The 20,514-nt window shown below is 51.6% G+C and overlaps 3 protein-coding genes across 8 annotated transcripts in view; 2 read left to right on the top strand and 1 right to left on the bottom strand.

The window, feature by feature from the left end:
• Positions 1-4,341, top strand: part of ACOT11 (acyl-CoA thioesterase 11) — a 51,565-nt gene extending 47,224 nt beyond the window's left edge. For all 5 annotated transcript variants that reach the window (XM_025427737.3, XM_025427734.3, XM_025427738.3 and 2 more), the window contains exon 16: positions 216-4,341. In XM_025427737.3, the coding sequence (XP_025283522.1) occupies positions 216-371 (156 nt within the window). In that variant the 3' untranslated portion in view covers positions 372-4,341. The remainder of the gene's footprint in view (positions 1-215) is intronic.
• FAM151A (family with sequence similarity 151 member A) lies at positions 439-20,431 on the bottom strand. 2 transcript variants are annotated; one of them, XM_025427730.3, is made up of 10 exons: positions 19,921-20,431; positions 18,383-18,536; positions 11,106-11,376; positions 9,959-10,105; positions 6,282-6,434; positions 5,102-5,261; positions 3,321-3,545; positions 2,471-2,610; positions 1,607-1,750; positions 439-1,201 (listed from the first exon to the last, which is right to left on the bottom strand). In XM_025427730.3, the coding sequence occupies exons 2-10, from the start codon at positions 18,395-18,397 to the stop codon at positions 528-530; spliced, it is 1,929 nt and encodes a 642-aa protein (XP_025283515.1). In that variant the 5' UTR covers positions 18,398-18,536; positions 19,921-20,431; the 3' UTR covers positions 439-527. The 2 variants fall into 2 exon arrangements, with proteins under 2 accessions (XP_025283515.1, XP_025283518.1); XM_025427733.3 differs by having other exon boundaries at positions 19,928-20,431.
• Positions 20,406-20,514, top strand: part of MROH7 (maestro heat like repeat family member 7) — a 55,091-nt gene continuing 54,982 nt past the window's right edge. Inside the window, exon 1 of the mRNA XM_049110409.1 lies at positions 20,406-20,512. The gene's annotated coding sequence lies outside the window, so the exon portion shown is untranslated. The remainder of the gene's footprint in view (positions 20,513-20,514) is intronic.

Here is a 20,514-nt window from a genome sequence, read left to right as displayed (position 1 = left end):
ATTTATTTGTGGTGGGGTCTGAAGGCCCAGCCCGTCTTCCAGAACCTTCCCCATCTGACAAGGGAGGCCCATGACTGAGGAAAGCAGGATTCTCAGCCCCCAGAAGGGGGGTCACACCACCCCCAGGGTGCTGGCTCGTGTTTGCTGCCTTTCCCATGGGCTTCGTGCCCCCTTCCCCTGCCCAGCCTCCCTGAACATGGTGTCCTGTCCCACAGGTGTCCTACTACAACCAGGCTACCCCAGGCTTTCTCAACTACGTGACCACCAACGTGGCTGGCCTCTCCTCGGAGTTCTACACCACCTTCAAGGCTTGTGAGCAGTTCCTCTTGGACAATCGAAGCGATCTGGCCCCCAGCCTCCAGACCCTCTAGATGCCCACAGTAGCCTCCGCGTGCCCACTCCTGCTGTCCTGCCCCCAGGGACACACCATGCAGTGCATTGAGGAAGGCAGAGGCATTTATTGCTTCCTGCCTACCCCTGTGGGAAGCCTTGACCCAGGGCTCCGCCTGCCCAGCTCCAGTGGGCGCTCAGTTCCTGCCAACATCCGCCAGCAAGTCTTCGCGGTAACTCCGGGGCAGCCTGTAGTAGACCCGGGTCCTGTCAACAGCCCTGGCTGCCAGCAGCACTGCCTGCACGGATGCATAGTCGCCCCCCTCTGGGCCGTGTTCCACTGTGACGGTGGCCCGGGGGGAGGCCGCCAGCAGCCTGGCCACAACTCCGACCATGTTCTGGCCCAGCGGCCCAGCCCGCAGCTGGAAGGACACAGGTTGCCAGAGACCCTGGCATAGTTCCAGCATATCCGTGAGCAGCTGTTCCCTGTAGCCACTGCCCAGTGCCTCCTCAGGCCAGGCTGGTGCCACTGTCACATGGGGGAAGACATCAGCCACGGCTGCAAGCAACTCCCTGCCAGTCACGTGGCCGGGGACTGTGAAACTGCCGTGGGAGATGGTGGCCCCGATCCACACAGGCCGGGTCAGGTGGCCGAGGGTGGAGAGGTGGGCCAGTGTGGTCAGGGATGGCCGGAGGGCCGTGGGCTCTGCTATGTGCAGATGGACACCCCAGCGTCCGGGCCGCCCAGCGAGCCGCAGCAGGCAGGCCTCCAGCGTCATGGTGGGACCTCCTGGGACATGTATGATGGGCACGGGGTGCTTGGCTGCAGGCCTCTGGAGGCCAACATTCAGCAGGATCATGCCTTCTCCGTCTGAAAGAGGAAGTGGAGAATAGAGTCAGGAGTTCAGGTCACAGTGAGGTGTCAGACGCCCTTATTAAAGGGGTGGTGATGGAGGCAGCCAAGGAGAAGCTGGTGCCCCGTCTGCCAAGATCTGTGTGGATGGTCTGGGCTCCAGGTAGAAAGGGTGCTTTACAAAGGTTCCCGGGGGTCATGGGAATGACGTGATGAGCTGCTGGCCCAGCCCTGGGGCCTGTGCCTGCCTCTCCCTCAGGGATATGAGCCTTAGGAGTCCTGTTCTCTTGATGCCACCGTACTCTGCAGGCGCCACCGGCATCCAGCACATTACCATGGTAACCGAGGCCCTAGCTTCCTGCCCCGAGCAAAGGAAGGGCCCGCGGGTGGGCTAGGAGCGCAGGGGCTGAAGGCCCATCTTACCTGGTAGGCTAACTGTGGCGGTTCTCCCGTTGCCCTGGATGTCAGGAACCAGCCACTCCACGCTCAGACCATCCCCCTCAGGGGCCTGGAGAAGAGGTATCAGGCTGCCTCCCGTGTAGTAAATTCGCTTCCGCGTGGCATTTGCTGTGGGCCCCAAATTGTCAAGATGAAGTGACCACCATTCACCGAGCACCTTCTCTGCGCCCTGTGCCCACACACACTCTTCTCAGCCTTGAGGCAGAGGTTCTCCCCTTGGGGATGACAAGACGGGACTTGCCCAAGGTCCCACAGCCAACAAGCAGAGTTACTGGGGTTGGAACCTGATGGAGCCGAGTTGGCCTGGCCCCAAACCAGAATTCCACCTCCCCTCACCTGTGTGACTTCCATGGTACTAATGTTGAGTCTACTATTGGGTTTGAGTCAATGGGTTTCCTCTGAGATGACTTAACTGCAGGGTCTCCTAGGTCCAGGGTCAAGGGGATGAGAGGTTGGGACAAGCGAATGGGTAACATTTGGGCCACTAATTAGTAGGTGCACTGGAGGGGGGGGTGGTCTCTGAGGAACTATACTGTAAGGGAACCAAACATGGCTTTGCATCTGAGCTGTGCTATGTACAAGCGAATGACTTTGTGTAGGTTACTTGTTTCCCCAACTATAAAATGGAATCCTTGCTTCTGGCCTACCATACCGAGGTCTGGCACACCATAGGTGCTTAAAAGGATCCTTTGACCTGATTCCACTCTGAATTTTCCCTTCTGATGATGCTACATCACCCCTCCAGCTCTGCTCCACTGTCTACCAAATGGTGCCCTGTGCAGAATCCAGGCCCACCACCCTCCCTGTCCACCGCACACCCCTCCGTACCGGCCAGCTGCTTGAACTTCGACAGGACAGGCTCGAAGAGGTCATAGTAGACTTGGTGGGGAGCGCTGTTGTCTCGGATATAGAGGAGATCGTCCACTGACACGGGGTCCATGACACCCTGCCACAGCGTCAGGCTGTACCTGCGGCCCAGAGAGCCAGCTCAGCGCCTGCCTGGACCCAGCAAGGTCCACGGCCCCACTCCTGTGCTCAGAACTGGAGCCTTACTGGGCAGGGATAGGGCATCTGGCCTTCAGCTTCCCACCAGCCCCTTCTCCCCTGAGAACTACCCCCTTCCCAGGAGCAGGAGAAGCCACAGGAGCTTCAGAAGGGAGAATGAGTGAGACGCTGAGCAGGAGGGACCAGCCTGCCCTACATCCTCACTGGGAGTGTCTATTTCTGCTCCTGTCTTAGGAAAGGGACAGGGACAGAAAGGGATGGGTACAGGGCAGTGGGGAAGAAGTTAGGTGTGGAGGGAGAACGAGACAGCCCTTGGAGCTCCTGTGGGAAGTGGCTGAGAATGGTGGGACTGGGCAGCTGGAAGCAGACTGTAGGAGTGCAGATGGGAGTCCTCCAGTCCCTACAGGACAGACAATCCTGAGCACAGCTGGCTCCCACGGGAGGAAGACTTGCCACTAGGTGGAGTTATCCACCAATGGACTGGCTGCCTCCGGGGGTAGTCAGCCCATCACCAGAGGTATAGGAGCAGAGAGCAGGGATATTGTAGAGGATGGGACCACCAGTCGATATTGGACAGATATGTTTAAGCATCTGGAATCTCCACTGGGGGCATTGGTGCCTGGGGGTGGGTTTGGTGGCTCAGGGGCTGTGGCAGGGGCATGGGAATTCTCACCTCTTCGACTGGCCCAGAAGCCAGCTGAAGTGGGGCCAGGCAGCCCGTACCATGACAGCGCGCACGGGGAAGGTGACCTTCTGTGGCAGTGCTCCCAGCAGCCCCTGCATCTTCTCCACCATGGCTCGGGTGTATGTTGAATTTGGGAACAGGGGCACATAGAGGGTGGTCCAGCCCGGAGACAGGGTGGCTTCAGGATACTTCTCCTGGACCAAGGCCAGAAACCTGCCAAGGAACAGAGATACTGGCCTTTGTGAACCTTGCTGGCCCCTTCCTCACCTCCCGGGTTCCCACTGTGCTAGGAAGTGGCTAGTCCTATGGAATGTAGACTATGAAGACAGAAGCAGAGTCCTAAAAAGAAAAAGTGACTTACTGAGGTCCTACAAATGAGGCATGGACTTTGGAACCAGGGGGTTCTGGGTTGAGGTCCTACCTCTAACCTTGGGCAGCTCATTCAACCTCGTTGATTCTCAAAGATGGCATCCCTTCTGGTAGGGCAGGGCCTCTTCAGCATCCCCATTGGGACAGGAGAGACAAGCCAGGGCCCCAGATGTGGGGATCTAGACTCTTTAGTCATGAGTAAAACTTCAGATATTATTTTTAAATTCCGTTTAAATTTTGCCCTGATTTCAATTTTATTCTTGCCCTTTCCTTCTCCCCAAACTATTGAGTAAAATCAATGCTCCAAGAAGATGAGCCATATTTATCTTGGGCCGCTGACTACATTTTTCCAACTGCTGCTTTCCAAAGGCACCTCAGTTTGAGAATCACAATAAATATTGGATGGGTGGATTGTTGGCTGGCTGGCTGGACAGATGGAGAGATGGATGATTAGAATCAGGAAGACACCTGGCTTTGAATCTTTGTTCTGCAATATTTAGATTTAGGCCAGTCATACAACTACGATGAGTTAGTTCCTATACTAATGAAGTGAAAATAATAGTACCTACCTCATTTTCTTGATAATGAAAGTACTTTTAGAAACAGTGTCTGGGCACATAATAAATATTCAACAAATTGAGTCTCGATTACTGTCAGCTTTCTTTTTTTTTTTTTTTTTAAAGATTTTATTTATTTATGAGAGACGCGCGCGCACACACACACACACAGAGAGAGAGAGAGAGGCAGAGGGAGAAGCAGGCTCCATGCAGGGAGCCCGACGTGGGACTTGATCCTGGGTCTCCAGGACCACGCCCTGGGCCAAAGGCAGGTGCTAAACCTCTGAGCCACCCAGGGATCCCTGCTGTCAGCTTTCTCTTCTGCAAAATGGGGGAGATTCTCTTAACCTAGTGTTGCTAAGTAGGGGTCAAATTTGACACACTTTCTCCTTTTATGTGGCCTTTCATTATAAACTATAGAGCGCCAGGCAGCTGGAATATGTGAGGACTGTTGGTGGCAGTGCTGGGACTGCACAGAGGCTGGGGAAGGAGTTAGCACTATTAGACTTTTCTCTGGCAGGCCAGCCCTGCCGTGGTCACTGAGGATACAGAAAGGGCTGGGCCCTGTCTCCCCTCCCAGAGTCCACCATGGAGTAGGGACTACAAACCTGCCATCTGGCTGAGACAGCCCAGTGAAATCAGGGCTGTGTTAGGAGGAAGTGTGAATGAAGGCTCTCCGCAGCCTGGGACGTCGGGGTAATTTTTGGAGGAGGCAACGACTGGGCAAAGGTTCACAGGGAATGGGGAAAGGCATTTGGGGCAGAGGGAACAGCATGTACAAAGGCTAAGGTCAGATTCTATGGTGTGGCTGGACACAGCTGGGGCAGAGAAGTGAATACTCACTGCGTGGCATTGACCTCAATTGAGATGGGCACATTGGGGCCCCTCAGGATGTCGGCATTGATCCACACAGGCCTCCGGACTTTCCCGTCCTCTGTCAGCCGCCGCAGGAGGGCCAGCGAGGGGCCCACAGCCTTGATGCTCTTGAAGTCCAGTTTAATGCCTGTGGGGAGAGGGCCGAGGGCTTGGGGAAATGGCCCCTCATGCTCAGGGCAGAAGGAGCCAGCAGACACGACTTCCTGGAGCAGAGAGAGCAGGTTTGGGGTGGGATAGGGTGGGGGAGGAGGTGGGAAAGCAGGGAGCAGATTCCGGCTGGGTGTGAAGAGGGCTTTCCAGCAGGCCTAGCTGACCCCCAGGGGAAGGAGCTGCCCCTGCCCCTGGCGGGGACAAGTCAGAGGCCACCTAAGGGTCTAGACTTAGGCTGGTGCAGGGGCCGGCAAGCGCAGGATAAAAAAAGACTGTGGTTCTTGGACAGGTCAGGCTTAGAGGGTCCTAAGCCAACTTAGCCTGTGTGGAGGTCACGTAGCCTGCAGGAAGGGGTGGCGTTTGAATAGAGGGGGGCCGTGGAGGTGGAAGGAGCCCCCCCACCCGTGAACAAAGGCCTGTGCTATTCTGGCAGCGAGGGGTTGGAGAAGACTGCCGATGAGGGGAACCACAGGAGATGAGGCTGGGAAGCTGGAGAGGGTGGTTGAAAGCCAGGTCAAGGAGACGACACTGTCCAAGGACAATGGGGAGCCATGCAGGGCTGAAGAGGGGGACTGACAAAGTTGGCTTTTTGGAAAGCTCACTCAGATGTGCCCATAGTGATGGAGGGAAGATGAGAGGGCCTGGGTTTGGGGCAGAATGTGGGTGGATGGCAGAGCCGGGGAGAAGCGGGAGGCTGATACCCGGATTCTGACCAAAATTGGCAGGAGGACCTGGGATGGAAGGGCAGACCTGGGCTTTGAATAGGTTGTACCCAGTTTTGGAGGATTCAGAGGGAGCAATCTGAGCACGTCAGGTGCTTTATGGTGTACCTTGCCCTTTCCCAACCCCCACCTCACTTAGAATGCCCTGGGCCTGGGCGTCTGGAATGCCTGGGTGGGAAAGTCCAGGCAATGAGCAGGGAGACTGGGACTGTCCTGGCTTGGGGGGCGGGGGGAAGGGGACCACAGGGCCAGGGAGGGGCTGAGAGAGTCCTTACCCTTCTGGGAAGAGGCCAGCACAGCCTCCAGCCACTGCTGCAGGGTGTTGTCGCTGTAGATGGCTGGCGGGTGCGCCATGATGGGGACCCCTGTCTCGTTGGCTGTGTTGAGTCCTTCTATGTTGACGTCTGCCTCCAGGACCATAGCGTTGCCTGGGAGAGACGCAGAACTCAGTCAGTTCGCAATTTTTTTTCCCCATCATCAAAGTGTGACACATTTATCAAAGAACATTTGGAAAATACAGAAAAGCAGGAAGAACAATACTCATCCACATTTCCATCATAGTTCACATTTTGATGTATTTTCTTCCATCTTTGTCTATGTATGTTTTTTACATCGAGACCATGCTGCATTTAGAATTTTAATCTTTTTCAATATTATGACATTTTCACAATCATTTCTTTTTTAAAGGCTACAAATGCTCTGTTTGAGGGTGCTCACCATGATTTCGGTAGCCACCTCTTCTTCCTGAGACATTTTGGTAGTTTCCAATTCTTTGCTAATAATGATGCATATTTCATCCCGGTTTTTTAAATTATTTCTAATCCCTACTTGTGGAATTTGAGGCAGGGTCATGCAGGGCCATTTTTAAAACCCATATTATCAAATTACTGTCCAGAAAAATTGTTCTGATTCATGTTCCCGCCTGAAGTACAAGAGCTTGCCTATCTCCCTGTGCCCTAAAAGCACAGAGCATTGTTATTTTGATTTTTAAATTTCAATTTTTAAAATCCTGTCCTCCAGAAGTCGGTCTAGGAGGGAGCTAAGGCCTTCCCAATGGAAGTGGACCCAGAAGTCCCTGCCAGAGTCACTGGGCGTTTGGGGTGTGTAGTGGAGGGGCGGGGGACGGGGGTCGAGTTCAGCTCTACAGCCTCACAAGAGGCCTTTTCTCCTGGTTTACACTCACAACCTCCTGACTTCTCACCTCTAGACTTGCTCTACACAGCAACTGAGAGTGAGTATTCTATTCATGTCACCCAAGAACTGTTAAAATCCAAGCTCTGATCAGCGGGTCAGGGGCGGGGCTGAGACTGCATATCTAAAGCTTCTAGGGAGAGCTGGCCAGGGACCACACTTTGAGTAGTGAGGCTTGAATTTGTTTTGTCCTCCCATCTCTGGGCTCTTCCTCCTGGCTGTTGCCTTGGCAACACTCTTCCCTCTGCAGCTTTACTAGGCTACCTTCTGCTCATCTGCTAGCGTTGGCTTAAAATATCACTTCCTTGGGGAGGCCATGCCGGAACCCTATGCCCAGTCTGCCTTAGTCATCTGCCTCTGTGCTACTCTTCTGAGTGCTTGGCCCTGTGTAGTTAGTTGCTCACTTAATTAACCTCAGCCTTCCTGAGTGTGGTCACCAAAGGTGCAGGGTTTGGGTCTGAACTGACCATCACTTGAATTTTGGGTCCCTAGATGGTATCAGGCCTAAAAAAATGGTTGTTGAATGATGAACAACTGAATGGATTAATGATAGAAAAGTCAAGATCAGTAAGCCCAGGGCGGCCCCGATGGCTTAGCGGTTTAGCGCCGCCTTCAGCCCAGGGCGTCCCGATGGCTTAGCGGTTTAGCACCGCCTTCAGCCCAGGGCATGATCCTGGAGACCTGGGATTGAGTCCCACATCGGGCTCCCTGCATGGAACCTGCTTCTCCCTCTGCCTGTGTCTCTGCCTCTCTCTCTCTGTTTCTAATAAATAAAACCTTAAAAAAAAAAAAAAAAGGATCAGTAAGCCCAGGTCCAGAAAGATAAGCTTGGCCAAAGCTGCAGATAATTTTTGCAGATTTCTCTAAAACCTGGGTGCCTAGATTTCCAGGAGGGGAAGGAAGGTGAGTGCTGGGATGTCCCTGGCAGTGAGCCAGGCATTTCACATCATCCCATTTCATCCCAAAATTATGGACCCTGCTTCTAGAGTGCGGGACTCCCTGGTTTCCTCATTGGCGAGATGGGGATGACCTCCCCAGGCCATGGAAACAGGATGTGAACATAAAAACACATTGTTAAACCATGAAGGGCTTTATGAAGGCTGCCTTCATTTTCTGACTTGAGCACACAATTCTTTTTTTTTTTTCAAAATTCTTTTATCTTATCTCATGGTTCATTGGGAATGCAGAGAGAGGGGTCTGAAAGGCTTGGGGCCCCAGTGAGGCCTGGATAAATCAGGCTGGAACTGGGTTGGGCTGCAGGTAAGAGCTCAATGAGAATGGATGCATTGGGGTCTCCTTCCCCATCCAATGGTGGGGGAGCATTCCAGTCTCAGGGACGCAGGGGTGCATTGAGAGCCATCTGAGTCATTGTGACCCTCTGATGCTGCTGCTTGGCTTGACTTGCACTAACTGCCTTCCTTGGAGACACTGGGAGCCCCTCGGCAAGGGGGCCAGATGTGACTAGGTCACATCTCACTCATTTCTGAGCCTTCCTCCTGGTATTGACCCAGGGATTCAGTGAATGCTCAGTGAATTGGACTGAAGACCAGTGGAAAGTACATTTTGGACCTAACATGCCTCCTTGTGATTGCCACCTACCCCCAACAACTTCTTCCTGGCAAAATCGTCTCGTCATGAAAAGTTGTTACTTGCCTTTAGATGCTGAATCTGGTGTTTGGGAGGGGTATGAGGAAGGAACAAGCGAAGAGGGAAGGACCCATTTCCTGTGGCCCCAGGAGGGAAGGAGGGCTGGCTCCCCAGGGAGTGGACAGGAAGTTATGGAGCTGTCCCCTCACCTCACCCCCACATGTCAGGACAGACCTGAACCCAGACTGCAGGCGTGAGCGCTGGGACACACAGGTAGCAATCTATACTACTCTGGCAGGTCTTCTCTGTACCTTTTTCTCACTCACAAAAATTAAGTAATAGGATATCCCTGGTTAGGCATTCACTAAGTGTTAATCATTATTTACATGGCCATATCCCCCTCTTTGCCTAGGTTAGTCTGGTATATTTCTGTGGGCTCAGCATAATTTGGTTTGGATGATAAATGGTACAGAAAGTCTACCTATCCACGTTTTGCAGAGGGAAAAACTGAACTGTGGGCAGATGAAGTCACCTGTCCCAAATCACTTGGCAGTAAAGAGCCAAGGTCAGATTTGAACCCAGTTCTGATTTCACCAGCCTAACCCTGCCCCTGGGTCTCACTCAGGGTCCTCACCCCAGCTGTGCACCACCCTTCTTCCCAGGGGCCTACTCCAGTGATGTAGCAGAACCCTCAGGAGGAAACTGGGCCTCTGGATCCCTGAGCTAGGCTAAGGGGTACCTTTCCATGCTCCCTGCTGGTGGGCACTGCCTGGTTGGGGCCGCTGGCCTTCTCTTTGGCCAAGGTCCTGATGTAGTGGGGCCAGGATGCGACTTGTGTCTGCTACCCTAGAGCCGCCATAATCACTCTGAATTGGAGGCTCCGAGGCATTACACAATTTGCTCAGCTTTTCACAGCTCAGTTTTGATAGCACTGAGCCTCAAATTCACATCTTCTGGCTTCCATAGGTTTTGAGGGCAAGGATCTCCTAGCCGGGACATCTGGCAGCTGGCAGGTGGTTGGGGCAGAGGGCAGGACTTGATGACTTTAGAATCAGACATCTGGTTCAAACCATCATGCCACCACATAGGTAATGCTGTCTCAGCCCACCTCTGCTCTCCTGTCATCTCCACCATCCCCTCCCTGGCCTGTCCCAGTCCTGGCAGCCAGACTTACTGCGTAGGGCAGCTTCCATCTGCTCCCGGCTGTTGGCCGCGTGGTACCAGCTGACCAGTAGACCATCCTGTCGGCTGATCTGGCCCAGGCTCTGAAGGTAGTCTAGCATGTCTGCGTCGGGGCGGCAGACCGCATCCTGCTCACAGCCTGGAATGAAAGCCAAGGGGGCTGTTCACCTCAATTCTCACCTCTGCCTGAGACTCCTGCCCGTTTCATCCCACTGATCATCCCCGGGCTCCCAGGGCATGTCTAGCAGAGAGACAGGGACCCCAGAGTCATCAGCATTGTGAGAGAAATGTGTGGGCTCCTGATGCCCAACCAGCTGGGGGAGTCAGGAAGGTCACAGAGGAGGGAACATTTAAGGGGGCTTGAGGATGGGTGTAAATGTGACAGAAAAGGAGGTCTGGGTTATTCCTGACAGAGAAGACAGCATAAGCAGAGCCTGGGCTGATGGAAAGAGTGTGGTCACCTAGAGGAATGCCACTGGCCTGGTACAGATAGCAGTGGAGACACGGAGAGGGCAGGGCTGGAAGGGGGTGCTGTGATCAGGCTGTCAATGACTGTGAACGCCAGCAAGGGGTTGGCCATGTGCTGAGGGCAGCCAAGGCAGCTTGTGTTGAGCCCCTCTCAGGGGCTGCAGAGCGAGGGCTGGCTGGGAGAGTAGGCCGTAGGTCGTACCCAGAGGCTGTATGCAGGGAAGCCCCAGCAGGGATCAAGGACACTGGAGGCCTGAGAGCTCGGTGGGCAGGGAGGTCAGGAGGTGGGGAAGACAGAGGCCTCAAGACGCCAGGCCTGAGGGTACAGACATGAGGCAGAAGGGGGGGGGTGGAGGCCACCCCCAGGTTTCTGTGGGAAAGGAGGGGCCCTTTACCCAAATGGACACAGGGAGGAGCAGATGTGGGGGGGAAGATGGATTGAGCTCCGTCTGCTGAGTCTGAGAGCCACGTGACCCCCAGAAAGGAAGGTCTGCTCAGGGGTACAGGAGTGAGGCCTGGGCTGAAGGCAACAAGCCCCGTGGCAGAGGAGGGGAAGGTTGATGGGGCCTTCTGCTGGGGCTAGGGTCTTAGTGGGGATGCGGGGTGGGAGAGGAGGCCATCAGAGCAGTGGATGGGAAGCCAACCAGACGGCATGACGGGAAGGCCCCTACCTGGCTGGTTGTGCTGCTGCTGCTGCAGCGTGAAGCTCAGGACCAATCCGAGGGCAATCACCAGAACCACACTGACACTGCCCACAAGGGCCCATTTGGTCCCACTCATCGAGCACCCCTTATTGCAGCCCATGACGATCTTCTCTGGAGAATGCCTTCCAAGTCCCCACGGCTCAGAGTCCCCCAAGGCTCTCTGTTGCTGGGATCGGCTGGAATTCAGGAGCCCCTGGTAGCATCCAGTTCTCCACCAAGGCACTCTGGCTCCTGCAGGCTAGGAGCGTCAACAGCAGAGATAGCTTCTGAGGCTCCTCCCCCTTCCCCACCCTCCTCTTCTATCCACACCCTCCCAGGATCTTAACAAATCAAGCAGAAAGGCCTACCACCTCCCAAATGAACTTTGAGCACATTAAGAGGCCAGAGAATGTTGGGCCAAGCCCCTATCCCCTGCTTGCCTGCTCCTGCCTGGGAGTTGGGAGACCGGAGATCTAGACCCAGCTGGCCCTTGCTTTCCTGAGACCTGGAGCAGGGGTCTTCCCCTCGCGGGCCCTGTTCTTCCCCTGTGCAAAAGGTGGAGGCTGGATTGATCTTTTCCTTGTTTTGCCTTGCCCCAGGAAGTCACCAAGGTCAGGCAAATGTTGATGACAAGGACAGATTATATCTGCCAGAGGCCTATGAATTTTCCTTCCATCCCAGCTTGTGGTTGATAGATTATCTACCTGAGTTTGAAGCTAACAGGCTTGGTGTACCAGCCCCGATCACGCAGAAGCCACTCCTGGGGCAGAGAGTCCACAACAAAAGGGCAGAGTCACCACCTCATGCTGAGAGTGTCCTGGGGGCTCCGGTGTGGGAAGTAAGTTAGAAACTATCCCTATTTCAGGGACCCTGGAGTTTAAATGAGTCCAAGAATCACCTGTAATATACACAGGACTTTGGTTTATAGAGGTTCTCAGAGATGTCTATCAGGGTTACGGGTGACTGATTCAAGAGTGTGCGTGCGTGTGTATGTATATGTGGACGTATGTATGTGTGCACATATGTAAGAATATCTAGAATGATGAATGATGCCTAGATCAGCAGATGGAAGGAAGCTAGGGGCTGGGGAGCAGGTCAGGAGGGAGTAAGGTTCAGGCCTTGTGGAGTCATGGGGCTTGTGGGTCATCCCTGAAGAGCTAGGAGGACACTGGATATAGAAGTCTGGGGCTTGGGACTAAAATGAGGGTGAGAGCATCATTTCCTGCCCAAAGGCAAAGAGAGAAGGGTTGTTCCAAGCAGCACACTGTGTGCTGCTCACTATCCTTGGGAAAGATGCCAGTGAGCTCTGAGCTTGCCTGCCTCTCTTGGCTCTGTGGCTTCTGCAGGCTACATCTTGGAGGAAGGACCTTATCCAGCTCTGGCTTTTGGCAAGTGGAACAGCTCTGAAATGGGCACTAGACTGCCAAGACTCCACTGCCTGTGACGCTTCTCATGAGATGGATAACCAACTGTTGCTGAGCTCCCTTTTGCATGTAGCACTATGCCAGGCTCTAGGGAGCCACCACCCATGACATATTGTAGGAGACAAGAAGCTGAGGGATGCCAGGAGGCTTCAGCATCTCAGATATAGAGTAGCCATTCTAGTGCTGGTGCTCAAGGAGGGGAGTTCAAGCCCATAAGGATGTCAGACCTGGCAAGTGCCAATGGCAGGGCCCTCAGGGGGAGCATGATGGATCAGGGAGACACTAGGGGATTAAGAGCACAGAGGGGGAGCCCCAACCTTCTACGGGGCCAGGTGGCCTTCAGAAGAGGCATGGCTTGAGTTGACTTGGAGAACCATGGGGAAGGGGAGTAGGGAAGGATGTTCCAGATAAAGCAAGCGATGTGCGTGAGAGGGAGCAAAGGCATGTAGGAGAAGGCTTGCTTGGGGACGTGGGCAGTGCAGTGTGACTGGATCACCAGGTGGGAGTAGGGGTGCTTGGAGAGATGGGTCTAGGGAGGCGAGAGGCCTGGGTCACCTTGATAAAGAGCTTGGCCCCAACCTGGATGGGATGGGAAACCTTCACCTATGGGACAAGCAGGAGAAAGACTTGCTTAGCTTTGCATTTTGGAAGGTGATCCTGGAAGCTGGTATTGATTGAGAAATGGCTGGAGACGCTCCGACTCTCCCTGGCACCTGGGCCATCTGTTTCACCACCATCCCTTCAACCCCCCAGCCACATGACTTCCCCCACCACACCACTCAGAAAGGCTTGCCAAAGTGTGAACCCCAGGTTTTGTTACCTGGGTCACTTTGATATAGAGAAGAAATGAGAGGGTGTTAGAAAGCACGGGCATTTCAGATGAGGAGCAGCTATCTTTAGAGCTGGTACCGCAGGAGGCTCTGCCCACTGGGCCCTGAGAGGCTCCCCCCAGCTTCTGTGAGGCTGCATCCCCCACAACCCCCCAGAGAAGTTCATCAGAGTGTGGGGAAATGCAGCCTTGAGATACCCGACCTAGGAAAAATCCGGCTCATGAACATTCAACTCGCACTAGCTGGGGCCTGCTGAGTCTAGGGGAGAATCTAACATGGACCCTGCTCCTCAGACATTTCGAATCCAGTTGCAGCGTTAAGGCCATGGGAGCAGAGAGAAGGCCCTCCGGCCAAATCAAAGCTATCTGGGAAGCTTCCTGGGGGAGGCAGTGTGTGATCTGGATCTTGAAGGGTGGGGTATATCTCTTAGGGAGAAAATAAAAGCTTATTATTTTTCCCCTTATAAAAGTGGTATAAGAAAGGTATTGGAGGGACTCCTGAGTGGCTCAACGGTTTAGAGCCAGTCTTTGGCCCAGGGCCTGATCCTGGAGACCCAGGATCGAGTCCCACATTGGGCTCCTTGCATGGAACCTGCTTCTCTCTCTGCCTGTGTCTCTGCCTCTCTGTGTGTGTCTCTCATGAATAAATAAATAAAATCTTAAAAAAAAAAAGAAAGGTATTGGAAATTCAAAAACATGGAAAAAGGAAGTTATTATCTTAAAATGAACAATGAGATCCACTAACCTATTATAATTTGCTTTTCATTTTATAGAAAGTCTTTCCAGTCATTTCAGTGTACATTTATTATTAGTATTTTTGCTTTGTTTTGCCTTTTTAATGGATGTGCTAGTTTTCTATTGCTGCTGTAACAGCATGGCTTGGGGAGGGAGGCACGGGGGTGGGGGTGGGGTGGATTAGAGCAAGAATTAGATTAGAAGACTCATTTCTTCGGCAAATAAGTATTGAAGATGCTGGGTACCAGCTCTGGGTCAGGCTTTGGGTACCAGGCAAGCAAAGATGAAAACACATCATCTCTGTCCTTAAAACATTCTCAGTATAATGAAGGAAATAAGGAAGTGAGCAGGAAAATTAACAGCATGCTGTCATAACTGTTCTGAGCTATGCTGCAAGAGCAAAGGAGAAAATCCTAACCCTGCTATGGGGAGGGCATCGTGGAGGACCTCCTGAAGATGATACCTATAGGGTTTTGACAGATGGGTAGGAGTTTACAGGTGAAGTGAGGAGGAATTGAAAGCAGAAAGAGGTAGGAGTTCCCAGAAAAAGAAAGATAAGCATAGCTTTCCTGACATAAGAAAAGTCATCTTAGGCCCTCAGCCATCTTGTGAAAGAATGTAAGAAAAAACAGCCCAGAACATTGCCCTATCATATTCAGAAGTGAAGATTGACTTGCTACACATTCTGAGTTATCTCTGCAGGATCTCAGCCCCTCTGAACCCTGAGACACCAGACCCACATTGGAGCCAGAGAATCAATAATGTTGACCCTTGCAAGGAAGGCCTCGAGATTTGACCCGGGCTTAGTCACCATCACGTAACTTTTGCCCCAGTTCCATGCTGTACTCCCCATTACACAAGTCCCTTCATGAATACTGTGCATCTTAGCTTAAAACTCCCCCAATTTTGTTACTTGAGAGGACACTGCTTTGGGGAAGACCCCCAGGATGTTCCTTTTCTTGTAGGTAAAACCCTTCCTTTTCCTATTCTTGGGCTTGGCTGTGTCTTTTGGCTCAACACCAAGAGGCAAACCCAGTTCTGAGCAACAGAGTGGGATGGAAAGAAGATTCTAGATGGAGGGAACACCATGAGAAAAGGCACAGAGGCAAGAATCATTACTGCAAGTTTGGAGAAACCACTGTGTTGCTACAGCAGCAATTGTGCAGGAAGAAATGGGAGGAGAGGATACTGGGGAATATTTCCAGTGGTACAATGGACTAGACACACTGGACAAACCCCCAGGGAAAACAATTTAAATGCTGAATAAAATATAATAATCTCTTAAAGTGCATCTCTCAGCTAATGTAAGAAAAGACTGAAAAATAACATGCAAGCAGGAGCTCTGAGGGATAAGTGACTGTCAGGCTGACTTCTGTCCTGAGGAATTTTGCCAAACTCTGGTGACGCTGAGCCTCCATTCTGGTGGCTGTACAGATTGAGGTGACAAGGCATAAAGCCCAGGGCCCCCTCCAAAGTGGGGATTCTAGATACACCTTCATGAAAATGGAATCTAAATGCTGCACCCTTAGTGAGGGTTACAGAGAAATAAACCCACTTGCCAGCTTTGATATTGGTACTTGTGGGTTAAAAAAATTTCTGTGGGGGCACCTGGCTGGCTCAGTAGGTAGAGCAGGCAACTCTTGATCTTGGGATCATGCGTTCAAGTCCCATGTTGGGCATGGATCCTACTTAAAAAATTCCTCTGAAAATTATTAAACACAGGCTATCCCTCATACTGGTCCTTGGTCCAAATTCATACTGCCTAAGTGGTCCAAAATTTCTAAATGGTATAATTTAGTTTAAGTTAGCCAGAGGTGCCCCAAGGTGACTAGCAGAAGCAAAAACAAGTCTTTTCAAGAGGAACATGGCTTCAAGCAGGACTTTAGGAATTCCCAGGCAAAGAGTCAAGGAAAATGAACAGCTCATAGTCCACGACCCCAAAACACTTAAGAAAACAAGGTCCCATGAGTGAAAACTGACAGAAAGGCAAATAGCAGAATCAGACCAATGAAGTCTTTAGAAGTCAAAACCACCACAAAGAGAATAAAATGATATGTTTAAAGAAATAAAAGCTAGCTTGAAAATATAAACAAACAACAGTAGACTATACAGAATGACCAAGTAGATTTGAGAGGGAGCAAAACAGAACTTCCAGAAATGAAAAATACAATTAAAATAAAAAATTTAATGGGAAGACTTAACATAGTTTAGACACAGCTGATTTGAGAATGAGACAAGATCTATCCAAAAATCAGAGATGGGGAAGTTTGAAACGTTAAGACAGAGAGAAGGGCAAGCATACGTGTAATCAGACTTGTAGAAGAACCGAGAAAGAATGAGAGAAAGGCAGTTATTTTCTTATATTTGTGGAAACACTTCTAAGTGATTGACCAACAACCTCCAGATTTACGAATCACAAGGAATCTCAACTTGGAAAAAATAAAATAAAAAGCAACCCATAACTACATATGTCATAGAAAAATTGGCAGAACATCAAGGTCAAAGATCTCAGAAGCTGCCAGAAATAATAGGTTGATCAGCCCCAAAAAGCTGGCAAACTGACTTCTCAAAGCATCAATGAGAGCCAGGAAGCAGTGAAATATTAATATTACCATTGCTGTGCTCAAATAAAATAACAGATACCCTAGAATTCTACATCCGGTGAAAAGAGTTTCAAGAAAGGATAAAATGAAGTGTTCTTTTTTTTTTTTTTCCAAGCAAAAACTAGAAGAGCTCATCACTGACAAACTCTTACTAAGGAAAGATAAAGGCTAATCAGACACTTAAGTAACTGAGCCACTCAGACTCCCTGAGAAAGACTATTCTTCAAGCAGAAGGAAATTGATCCCAGATAATGGGTCTGAGATTCAACTTCAAAAATAGTCATCCAAGATATTGGTCAAACCTAAACAAACATGGATCACATAAAACGATAATGTCTAATTGGTAGGGTGTAAAAAACAAAAACAAGCTAAAATAAAGAATAACAATAGTGTAGAAGTTGGCAGGTGGCTGACTGAACTGAAACTCTTATAAGGTCCTTTCGGTTTTCATTTGTTGGTTTTCCAAAGGCAGATAACACTATTACTTAATTTTAGACTTTGCCAGCAAATATGCATGTTCAAATGGCCAGGGGATCCCTGGGTGGCTCAGCGGTTTGGTACCTGCCTTTGGCCCAGGGCGCGATCCTGGAGTCCCGGGATCGAGTCCGGGGATCGAGTCCCACCTCAGGCTCCTGGCATGGAGCCTGCTTCTCCCTCTGCCTGTATCTCTGCCTCTCTCTCTCTCTCTCTATGTCTGTCGTGAATAAATAAATAAAATCTTAAAAAAATGGCCAGTGTAACCCTAAAGACCTTAAGACATGGACTATGTAACTTCCATGCAAGTAGAAGAGAACAGCAGAGTAAGAGAAGGCAAGCAATTCAGAAATCCTAAAGCAAGTAAGAAAAAAAAGAAAAATAAGAAAAAAATTTAAAAGGAGAGATTCCAGTTCTAGTAATGGCAATGTGGCTCCTTCAGATCAACCCTCCTAGAGATAACAGCTGCAAACTCTGGACAAAGTATATATATTTTGATTTTTAAAAAATATTTTATTTATTTATTCATGAGAGACACACACAGAGAAAGAGAGAGAGAGGGAGAGAGAGAGAGAGAGAGAGAGAGAGAAAGGCAGAGACACAGGCAGAGGGGGAAGCAGGCTCCACGCAGGAAGCCCAATGTGGTACTCGAACCCAGGACTCCAGGATCACGCCCTGAGCTAAAGGCAGCCTGTCAACCCCTGGGCCTCCCAGGAATCCTTCTCTGGACAAAATAGAAAAACAATTTCCTGGGGGAACCCGGCTGGCTCACTCAGTGGAGCATGAGACTCTTGATTTCAGAGTGTGAGTTCAAATTCCACGTTGGCCATACAGCTTACTTAATTAAAAAAAAAAAAATAGAAAAAAACTTAAAAAGAAAAACCAAAAACAACTACCTGAACATTCTGGAAAGAGATAAAAAGCAGGAAGAGACCAGAAGGGAGCCAGTATTTGGAAGGAGAAGCTACCACATGCAAAAATCTGTGACGTCTCACAAACCATGCTCAACCAAGAAAGCTGGAAACAAGAGTGTGCGCTGTATAATTCCACTTAACGAAGTCCAGTAACAGGCAAATCTAAACGATGGTGCTAGAAGTGGGGTTAGTGGTTGTCCTTGATGGGGGATGGTGACTGAAAGGTCTCTGGGGTCCTGGCAATGTCTATTTCTAGGTCTGGGCGCTGGCTGCATGCTGCACTCACTTGAAGAGAATTCATCAGAATTGGCAGATCCGTGCGGTTGCCCGTGTGCGTATGGGGTTCCAGTAGGAATGAACAAAATCAAAAGGCAGCAGAAACAGGCAGAGGCAGGAGCAGGCTGTGGAGGGGCCTCGGCGCCAGATGGCCTGGACGTGACCTGTGGGCAGAGGGAGACGCTGAAGGCGTGGGAATGAGGTCAGGGGGGCTCCCTTGCAGCCACACAGTGGTGGCTAGCGCAGGAGGGGGCGCTTCCCTGCGGGCCAGTATTTCAATGATTGGCCCAAATCTGGGCTCCCTCTGGGCTCCTGGTGATAAGGACCCCAGCCAGAGTGGAGGGTGTGGGGTTGGAGGGACGGGACAGATTTGGGGACAACATTGGAAGGACGTTTGGTTAATTGGGGGGGCATGAGGCTAGGGGCGTCAGGGTGATGCGGAAGAGCTTGGGTCTTGTCTCACGGAGTCGAAGAAGGAATCTCCGAGGACGCAGGAGCATGAGTGAAGCCACAGAAGTTTATTAAGCAAAGATACAGAGAAAGTTCTGGGAAGTGAGAGGGGTCCCGACAGGGTTGCCCTCGGGGGCTTGTAGGGTCGGTCTGTTTTTGAAAGCCAACCAGGGAACCTAAACCCTTTTAACCCTATCTATTGATATCACCATTGAATAAGGACTAGTTATGCTCTGTTGGTGACAGATGACTGTTGTTAAAAAAGACCCGCTTCCCGCCCACACCTAGGGCAGGGTGGTCTGGTTTGTTTCCATATCTCTGGTTTCTTTACCCTCGGCATCTTTGGGAGTTTTGTGGGCCTTCTTCCACGGCCCCCTACCTAGCCCCGCCGAGCCCCATGTGTCCCTAACTCAAGAGTGGGTTCTTGGGAGAGGCTTGTCACGGCAGCTGGAGAGCGAGTGAGGGGCTACTGGGACAAGACAGGAGCTCCTGCCCAAGGAGGATTTTGTTGAGAAAGAAAACTTGGCCATGTTGCTTGGTTGGTGGAAGAGGCAAGTGGGACGGAGCTCTAGATGGCCTCCTCCCCCTGCCCCAGGTGAGGGTGCGGAGGGGTGGGGGTGCGGTACAGAGCCTGGAGCTGGCAAAGCGGGAGGCAGAGGGGTGGGGGCAGAGAAGGGGGACTGAGGTGGACTGGACAGGAGAGATTTCACTGTTGAGTGCCCGGAGGCGCCTGGGGTGGGGACCTTGGGGTCTGAGGCAGATTTCCAAGTGGGATTTATTTTTTTTTAATTTTTTTAAAAAATAATTTATTTATTTATTCATGAGAGACACAGGGAAAGAGAGAGGCAAAGACACAGGCAGAGGGAGAAGCAGGCTCCATGCAGGGAGCCCAACGTGGGACTCGATCCCAGGTCTCCAGGATCCTGCCCTGGGCTGAAGGCAGCACTAAACCACTGAGCCACCCGGGCTGCTCATCCAGGTGGGATTTAATGAGCGGGGTAACCCAGAACACAGCTTAGTGGAGAGGTTCGCTACAGCCCTGTAAACCATGCCCAGCGGGTTTTTCAGTGGAGTCACTGGTAATCTTAATCGGTTTACTTCTCACTTGTTACGAGTGTCTTCTGAGTAGATAGTAGAGTCTTCAATTCCTTATCTGGGAATCTAGGTTTCAGGGTCTGGATTCCGGGCGGCCGGGCCCTCCTCATTCCTGCCCTGCTCTGCACTTTATCTGCGCCCCGGGTGAGGAGGCAGAGGGTGGAGCAGGGAAAAGATAAGGGACACCCATGACCTTGGGCCAGGCTCTTCCCTCCGTGGCTCTCCGTTTCCTCCACACGGGCTGCCTGCTGCCAAGGCCTTCCATACACAGCCCGCGACCCGCAGGGCCCGCTCTGTCGCTGCACCCCCTGCCTGTAACTTTCTTCAGAACCAGGCTGTTACCCCGAGATAAACAAGAACTTAGGTTGTACGGTGAGGGGCTTTGATGGGGAGGCTTGAAAGCTGGGCAAGGAACTTGGACTTCAACTGAGTAAGGTCATTTCTCGGCTGTGGTGGAGGGTCCTTCCTTGAAAGGATTACCTCCCTGCCTCTAGCTACCCTGTCGGCAAGAGGTGGGGCCTCATTGGCCGGGGACTCCTAAGTCACGGTGACCTCACAAAGACCGCAACACCAGCCTGGGCTGGGGGGAGACTAGGT

The sequence above is a fragment of the Canis lupus genome, chromosome 5 (genome assembly GCF_003254725.2).
Source record: "Canis lupus dingo isolate Sandy chromosome 5, ASM325472v2, whole genome shotgun sequence".
In the NCBI taxonomy this organism is placed as follows: domain Eukaryota; kingdom Metazoa; phylum Chordata; class Mammalia; order Carnivora; family Canidae; genus Canis; species Canis lupus.
The sequence above is the reverse complement of the archived record's forward strand: the minus strand, read 5'-3'. Positions and strand labels throughout refer to the sequence as shown.

Coding starts and splice junctions, on each gene's coding strand:
- FAM151A (XM_025427730.3), bottom strand. Junction 6,435..9,958: donor GATGGAAGCTGCCCTACGCA/GTAAGTCTGGCT, acceptor CGTCTCTCCCAG/GCAACGCTATGGTCCTGGAG. Junction 2,611..3,320: donor CTTCTGGGCCAGTCGAAGAG/GTGAGAATTCCC, acceptor TCTGGGCCGCAG/GTACAGCCTGACGCTGTGGC.